This window comes from Pantherophis guttatus, chromosome 4 (assembly GCF_059756535.1).
Source record: "Pantherophis guttatus breed Tessera chromosome 4, ASM5975653v1, whole genome shotgun sequence".
NCBI lineage: Eukaryota > Metazoa > Chordata > Lepidosauria > Squamata > Colubridae > Pantherophis > Pantherophis guttatus.
The window spans coordinates 157,558,203-157,567,209 of NC_142066.1; the positions used below are offsets into that span (position 1 = coordinate 157,558,203).

The 9,007-nt window shown below is 41.8% G+C and overlaps 1 protein-coding gene across 1 annotated transcript; it reads left to right on the forward strand.

Moving 5' to 3' along the window:
- The first annotated feature begins 667 nt into the window (after positions 1-667).
- HIGD1A (HIG1 hypoxia inducible domain family member 1A) lies at positions 668-9,007 on the forward strand. Its single transcript, XM_034430512.3, has 4 exons — positions 668-914; positions 4,658-4,759; positions 6,160-6,294; positions 8,274-9,007. The coding sequence occupies exons 2-4, from the start codon at positions 4,663-4,665 to the stop codon at positions 8,339-8,341; spliced, it is 300 nt and encodes a 99-aa protein (XP_034286403.2). The 5' UTR covers positions 668-914; positions 4,658-4,662; the 3' UTR covers positions 8,342-9,007.

Below are 9,007 nucleotides of genomic sequence, written 5' to 3' on the forward strand. Positions count from 1 at the left end.
TTTTTCCCCCAAAATGCTTAGGCATGAGAAGCAGTCCTCAATTTATAATTTTACGTCATTTTACGTCATGATGGTCATTAAGCAGGTCATCAGGTTACCATACCTGATTTTACAACCTTTTTTTCTGTGGCCGTCGTTAAGTGAATCCGGGGGTCAAGAGGCAGATTATATGATTGCCTCACAGACTGAAGGGAAGGCCCTAGAAATGTTTTAATTAAAGAAATAAAAATAAATAAGAGTTAATTATTTTCTCCCTCCTTCTGAGGCATTCATACAACTCTCTAAATCCAGCAACGGGCCTAACCCCTTTTTGGTGTCTGCCTACACGCATTAAGCGCAAATGTTGCGTTCACACAACGAGGTACCCTCCACAAACACTAAGCAGGCTGACTTTCCGCCCTCCCTCCGAGTTTCTTCCCTTTTTTCCGTCCCTTTGGCCTGGAACAAAAGATGGCGGGAAAACCCGAGTCAACGAACTTTCCACTCGTTTGTTTTTTTTGGCGCGTCGTGTGAACCCGCCACAAAAAAAAAAAAAAAAGCGCGGGAAAAAAAATCAGGGCCCCAACTCGTCTCACATTCCATTGTGCGGTCGCCCCTTGGCAACCGCGTCACCATGGCAGCGAAAGAGCCGCCGAGGCCCTCTGATTGGCCGAGCGGTGGCTATGACGTCAAGGAGGCGGGGCGGCGAAAGACCTGACGGCCCGGAAGGCTTTCATGGGAAAGTTGGCAACCTTCAAGTCCCTCAAGAACGAACGCACGACAAACGATACGGGGCGGAAGGGGCGGGGCGAGGGACGGAAGTTCGTCATCTTTTCGGGGCGTGGTATCCTCAGTGAAAGACCCGAGGCCTCCTCATCCCCGCCTCGATTAGAAGCCGGCCGGCGAGTGAGAAGGAAGGTCGGAAATATTCAGAGGTGAGTCCCGGGTAGCGCTGAGGCGTGCCCGGCGGCCTCGGGGGGAGTTCTTCCGCCGTTCCCCGGTTGCCTGTTGGAAAGGGGACTACCTCTCCCATCATCCCCAGCCTTTCCGGCTGCGAGGGATACGGTGACCATCATCCCCGGCCTCATGTCCAAGCCTTAGGCTCCCCTTCCCCCCTCGTGCTTATAATATATTCCTGTTAATTTCACTTTTTATGATTTAGAAATTATAATATGGATAGTGTTGTTTAATAATTGTGTATTATATAATATATGACATAATATATATCTGATATGATATATGTATATATGATATATATATATATATATAATATAATATAATTATAATTATATTATAATATATATTATAATAATTGTGTATTGTTAATGTATGTTCATCTATTTATCCACCTATCTGTGTTCATCTATTATTAGATCTACTTTTTAAACAGTCCAGTTTAAAGTTTAAACTTTTTAAACTTTAAATGAGATGGGCGGTGTAGTTTCCTAAAAGAAATTGTAATTTTAGTTCTCTTGTTATCAATTTTGTTTTTTGTAAGCTGCCCAGGAGTTGCTTCACCTATAAGAAGTATTGCAAATAAATTTAATACAGATCTAACTAAACACAATATAAAAATACATATAAAAATACATTATATATGCTTTAATAAATCAATACGTGATATATAAAATTTAATATCAAGTTTAAATTTTAAGAAATCTACATTTTTGTAGATTTGTCCGTCATAGATCAACACATTACATATATAATTTAAATGTCATAGATCAATACATTATATATCTTTCTATATATATGATCTCTATATGTATAATTTTAAATTTCATAGCTCAATACATCTATAATTTAAATTTCATCGATCGATTCATTATATAAATTTAATAGATGAATACACTATATAACTGAATAATAAATCAGTCTACACACACATATATGTATACTATATAAAATTTAAGCTTAATAGCTCAATACATGATATAATTTAAATTTAATTGATCAATACATTATATGTATAAAAGTTTATACATATAATGTATATTATATTATATACACTACATATTATTGCATTATTACATTATACATTATATATATATATGTATAAATTTAAATTACATTGTAAATTAAATGTAATCAATCGATACAGCTTATATATATATATATATATATATATATGTAGGTCTTTGGTTATTCGGGTCTTCTCCCATGTAAAATTGGAAATGTCTTGGCGACGTTTCGACGAAGTCTCATTCGTCATCTTCAGGCTGGTGTTCTCGGCTTCGTGCTTCGTCGTGCTTCGAAGCACGAAGCCGAGAACACCAGCCTGAAGATGACGAATGAGACTTCGTCGAAACGTTGCCAAGACACTTCCAATTTTGCATGGGAGAAGACCCGAATAACCAAAGACCTACATACAAACACCCGCGAAAACCTGAGAAAACATATATATATAAAAGCTGTATCGATTGATTACATTTAATTATTTAATTTAAATTAATTTAATTTAAATAATTATTTAATTAATATATATATATGCCACCTCTCACTGATAAGGCCACTCTGGGCAGCTTGCAAACACTAAAAAAGTGAAATGCAGAAATTTCTAAAATTACAATTGGAAGCATTAATTGCATGCAAAATATGGCAAGGCTCCACTCCCTTTGCAAATCGCTTTCTGGATATTGACAGCTGTCAATCTACTGGAAAGCAATGCTTCCACCCTTCTTTTTCCCAAAAATTGTGAAGAGCTTAGTTGTGACTTCTCAAAACAAAGCTTCTAGGCGCCAGAACTTCCCATCCCAGCATCAGGTGTCCTCCTTGTCATCAGTTTTGGCCTAGTGAAGCCTAGTTGGATTTTGTGGTCTGAAAGGCCCCTTCATATACGGGTAGTCCTTGACTTATGACAGTTCATTTAGTGACTGTTTGGAGTTACAACAGCCCTGAATAAGGGGATTGATTTTCACCAGACCTTTGTGGCATCCCCCAAGGTCACACAATCAAAATTTGGACACTTTGACATCTGACTCGTATTTATGACGGTCGTAGTGTCCCAGCGTTCACCTGATCCCTCTTTGTGAATGGGGAAGCCAGATTCACATAACAACTGGGTTGCTCACTTAACGACAGCAGTAATTTGCCTTAACTGCGACTGGAAAGGTTCTACAATAGGGCAAAGCTCACTTCACAAGTGTCTCACTTAGTGACATACATTTTGGGCTCAATTTTAGCCGTAACTTGAGGAATCCTGGTGGTAATTGAACAACAGCAGCAATTCCCTGAACAACAATGGCCAGAAAGGTCATAAAACAGGACGAAACCCACTTGACAACTACCTCGCTTAGCGCTGGAAATTTGGACTTCGAATGTGGTCATAAGTCGAGGATTTTCTAAAATCAGCGCCCAAATAGGCATGTAATTACTTCAGAATAACAGGGTTAGAAGGGATCTTGGAGGTCTTCTAGTCCAACCCGTTTCTCAAGCAGGAGACCCTTACAGGATTGCAGAATAACAGAGGTGGAAGGCACCTTGGAGGTCATTTAGTCCAACCCCCTGCTAGAGCAGGAGATCCGTACAGAATCATAGAATCACAGAGATGGAAAGGACCTTGGAGGTCATCAGCCCCTCCCTTCCATCTCTACCATTTCAGCCAAATGGCTGCCCAATCTCTTCTTAAAAGCCTCAGATGTTGGAAAACTTCTCTCTTATTTCTAGCTTAGTTCGATTAAAGTCCTTTAAAAAAAAAAAAATTCCTTGTCTTTCTCCTTTCCAAGGAATTGCTGGCTGGGATTTTGGGTGGAAAAAAATTGGAATAAGGTCAAAGATGTTGGCAAGGTGATTCTTTTTTTTTTTTTTTTTTAAGTTTGCAAAATTACTTTGCAAAGAGGTGAAATCACATGAGCCACAAGCCATAAAGAGAGGGATTTCCGGAACATTTTTACACAATGATGCAACGGCCCTTTGCTCACAACCGGCTGGGAGAGAAAAGAGTCTGATGAAATCGAGGGCAGAAATGTTGCCAGGAAATGAAGTCAGAAATTTGAGACAAGGAAATACCTTATTATCCAGATCAGCGGTGTGGAGAGAAATAGATTTTTATTCCTTTTTTTGGGGTGGGCGCAGAGAAGGGGGTTGACAGACGGAGTTTATGCATTGACTTCATTGCATTTGCTGCTTTTGGTCAACTCACAGTTTTTAACCATGCTTGAGTGGGGGTTAGACTAGGTCAGGGGTCTCCAACCTTGGCAACTTCAACTCCCAGAATTCCTCAGCCAGCTTTGCTTGAAGCCCACAAGTCTTAAAAGTTGCCAAAGTTGGAGAGTCCTGGACTAGATGACCTCCAAGGTCCCTTCCAATTCTGTTATATTTATTAAATTTATATGCTGCCTGTATGTATGTGTGTGTGTGTGTGTATAGATATATAATGATTCACTCTAACAACCATGGTGAGAAACATCGTTAAATAGGGCAAAACTCATTTAATCAACATCTGCCTTAAAAACATAAACATTGAGCCCCATTGCGGTAATAAGTCGAGGACTACCCACATACGTATCCGTGAGGACCTTGTGACACTCGTAATCACGACGACCGTCGGCAATGTAACTTCGAACGGTCACTAAACGAACTGTCGTAAGTTGAGGACCCCCTATATTTTTCAAAGTCTGCTCCCGCCCCCCGGCTACCTCCAACGTGTAACCTTTCATCCGTTTCTGTTTCCTTACAGTGACCATGGCATCCCCCTCAGAAAAAGTCTTTCCGGTTTATGAAGAAACAGCTGGTTCGAAACTGCTCCGAAAATCGAAGGAAATGCCCTTCGTCCCCATCGGTAGGTGCTTCTCTTGGGCTTTGCCGTCCGACGGCCGGTTGCTCTGAGCCCGTCCCGTTTCACAATGGCGTCTTCGGTGAATTCCGGCAATTGCTTGAGATCTGAGCAACAGGTTCGAATTCACCCAATGGGGTTGAAATCAGAATTTTTCGACCTGGACTCCCAACACGCAGAATTTCCCACATCTTCCAACTGCCCATCTTGAGAATCCCTTCTTTATACAGATAGTCCTCGACTTCACGACTGCAACCGGGACCGGACTCCCCCCCCCTCCTGTAGTCGTTAAGTGAGTCACGTTTGGGTTTTGCGACTTTTTTTCTGGGAGTCCTTAGCGGATTGCACAGTCGTTAAATGAATCCAGTTGCCAACCCTGAAAATTTTGATCATGTGTCGCCAAGAAGGCGATAATGGTCATAAATGCGAGGACTGGTCCTAAGTCTCTTGTTTCCGGGCTTTTTCAAGTTGAGGACTTATCTGTATTTCAAAGGGCATTTATAGGATTGAGGAGGCAATGTGATTGTGGGTTCACATGCTCGGTTGGAAAGTGAGGAGACTCGCAAAATCTGTTTTCTGTAAGCCTAGGCCACAGGTCTCGAACTCGCTGTGTCACGTTGATGTCATGTGACCTTTTTGGGGGCCTTTATGGAGCTGGGATGGGTGTGGCCTGCACTTGACGCATCCAGCCTGCAGGCTGCCAGTTTGACCCCCCCTGGCCTAAGCTGTCTGTGGGTCATTCCTCCTCCTCTTCTAACACATCACTCAGTTGTAGCACTGATAATGTTACCTAGTTGGGTTATGAAACGTCTGCGAGAAAACTATCAAGCTCAGAGCACCAGGGACCCCACAATCCTTCCTTCCTCTCTCTTTTACTCTCCTCTCTTCCCCTTCCCCTTCCCCTCCCTTCCCTTCATCCCTCACCTCCCTTCCTTTGTTCTTTCCTTATTCCTTCCATTTTCTCTTTCTCCTCCTCCATTTCCTTTTTTCCTTCGCCCTTCCCTTCCTCCTCCCCCCCCCCATCCTTCTAGGGATGGCATTGCAGGGCGGGACACTAGGGACCCCAGACCCACTGAAGCCTTGATAGTTCTTCCTCTACCTTTCTCAGGTCTTCCTTCCTTCCTTCCTTCCTTCCTTCCTTCCTTCCTTCCTTCCTTCCTTCCTTCCTTCCTTCCCCTCTCATCTAATTCCTGGGACCCCTGAACCCTTGACAGCTCTTCCTCTGCCTTTCTCAGTTCTACTCTTCCACTCTCACTCTCTCCACAAAAGCCCACTCCCTTGTAGCACTGAAGATGTTATCTAGCTGGGTCATGAGACGCCTGCAAGAAAACCACTCAGCTCAGAGAGCACCCAGGACTCCTCCCCACCCCAGATCCGCTGAACCGTTCTTCCTCTGCCTTTCCCAGGTCTGGCGGGCTGTTTCACCCTGGCCGCCTACGGCATCTACCGGGTGAAGTCCCGAGGAGAGACCAAAATGTCCATCCACCTGATCCACACACGGATGGCCGCCCAGGGCTTTGTGGTGGGCAGCATCGTTTGTGGTAAGTTGGCGTGCTGCGGTTGTCATGCCCCACATAGTGGCGGAACCACAAACAACACCGCTAGTCTTTTCAATTGACGAACATTTGTTTAATGTTGATTGTTGAAAGTTACGAGGGGACTGGGAAAAAAGGGACTTTAGAACTGTGTTTCAAACTTACAACCGTCACAGCATTTCCAAAATTGAAATGCTTGGCAACAGATTCGTCTTTGCGACGGTCGCAGTGCCTGGCGGGATTATTATTATTATTATTATTATTATTATTATTATTATTATTATTATTATTGAATTTCTATACCGCCCTTCTCCCTGAGGACTCAGGGCGGTGTACAGCCAGAATTAAAAAACATGCAGTACAAATATTAAAAAACACTTAAAAGATATATAAATTTGGCCCAATTAAAGCTCACTACCAAGATATGTCACATCATCCCTTTTTGTGACCTCAAAACGTCAAAGAGAAAAGCCAGATTCGCTTAATATCCAGTTATCATGGTCCTAAATACTGATCTTGTGACCACGGGGAGGCTACGGTGGTCATAATGGCGAGGATCGGTCATAGGTCATTTCAGTGTCCTTGTAACTTCGAAGGCCCCCCCCCCCCCCCTCAAGTGAACAGTTTATTTGGTTAACGATCCGGTCCGCTTCCAAACAAAACCCCATCAGGCTCAATTTTGGTTGTAAGTCAAGTCTGAACGATCACTTAACGAATGGTCGTAGAACCACCTCTGGAGGACCCAAACAAATCAGTCCAAAGAGAATATCAGAGTGAGAAGGTACCTTGGAGATCACCTAGTCCAACCTCCTATTCAAGCAGGAGACCCTTACAGAATGACATAGTTGGAAGGGACCTTGGAGGTCTTCTAGTCTAACCCCCTGTTCAGGTCGGACCATTCCAGACACATTGTCTCTCCAATCTCTTCTTTAAAAACCTCCAGGGATGGTGCCCACAACTTCTGGTGGCAAGGAGTTCCACAGGTTAATAGTTCTCACTGTCAGGACATTTCTCCTTAATTCCAGGTTGGTGGTGTTTTGGAGAATAGCTTGACTCCCTCTTCTTTGGGGCTCCCCTCTAACATTGGAAGACTGCTCTCATGTCTCCCCTAGTCCTTCTTTTCATTAAACCAGACATACCCAGTTCCTGCAACCGTTCTTCATGCGTTTTCTCCTGCCCCCTAATCATCTTCGTTGCTCTTCTCTCCGCTGTTTCTAGACTACAGCCTCAACATCTGTTGTATTTTTATTATAATACCTTTGATATAATTAATGTAAAGTACTGTAATATACCGTTTTATAATACAATATAATTATTTTACAATATTTTATAATATAACTATATTTTACAATGCACTATAATGTAATATTTTAAAATATTACATATTTTATAATTTCAAGATTGACTCAGCCTTCCATCCTTCCGAGGTAGGTAAATTGAGGACCCAGATTGTGGGGGCAATAAGCTGACTTTGTAAAAACACCACTTATGGGGGGCCAAAAGCCCTACTAAGCAGGTATATACAAAAGTATGATGGCTATTGCTTAAAAGCATTGTAAGCCGCCCTGAGTCTCCAGAGAAGGGTGGCATATAAATCGAACCAATAAATAAATAATACAATGTAATATTTTACAATATAATATTTAGCAATATTTTATAGTGTAATACTTTATAATATAATATATATTTTACATAACATATATTATTTTATAATAAAACTGGATGCAGTATTCCACATAGGGTCTTACTAAGGCTTTATCAGTTGGTACTAACACTTTTCGTGTTCTTGATTCTATCTGTCTGTTAATTCAGCCTAGGATCGTATTGGCCTTTGTGGCTGCTGCCGCACACGGCTGGCTCATCTTTAAGCGATCGTCCGCTAGGACTCCAAGATCCCTCTCGTGGTTATTACATCAACACATTTTTTCACCCACCAAAGTTGCTTATTGTTTTTTTTTTTTCTTTCTTTCTTTTTTGTCTTCCAGGCGTGGTCTATTCCATGATCCGGGATTACGTCTGGAAGCCTCAGTCAAAGTCTTCGGAAACCCGTTGAAGCTCTCCAGTTCCTCGCTGCCGTAGGGATAGTTTTCCACACTGCGGGAAAAAAGAACAACGAATTTAATTCTAATTTTATACCTCTTCCACACACATCCTTCCCTGCCGCCAAGATTTCCTTTGGGTGTCAAAAAAATCCCTTATTTTTTATTTTATTTTATTTTCGTTTGCACAAAACCACGGATTGAGTTTTGTTCCTTCGCTGCCATTTCGACCATCCGCGTCGGCACTATGTGAGACCCAGGCAATTCCAGATTTTTCTCTTTTGCAGACAACCTTTTGGGGGAAAAAAAAATTAAATTGTGACACTCTCCATTGTGTGTATTTTCCCCAAAAAATCGAGATATTTTTCCCTGCTTCCTTCAGAAATGAATTTAGACCACAAATCATCAAACTGCCGACAAAAAATTTGCTTTTTAAATCCATTTCTGGGGAAGGTTGTGATGAGTTGTGGTGTTATTGTCGCTTGAGATCCTGTCGCCCTCCTGTTAAATGTGCTTTTTTTGGGACACTCTGGTGCCCATGCACACCAGAAAAAGCACAACATTGTGACTGAGAGAGAAATGAGGGAGCATTCTAACACTTCAGCTGTCTATCAAGTTATTCACAATTGTATTTATTACACTTTATTAAAACCGTAGATGTTTAAATTATTTAGCAAAAA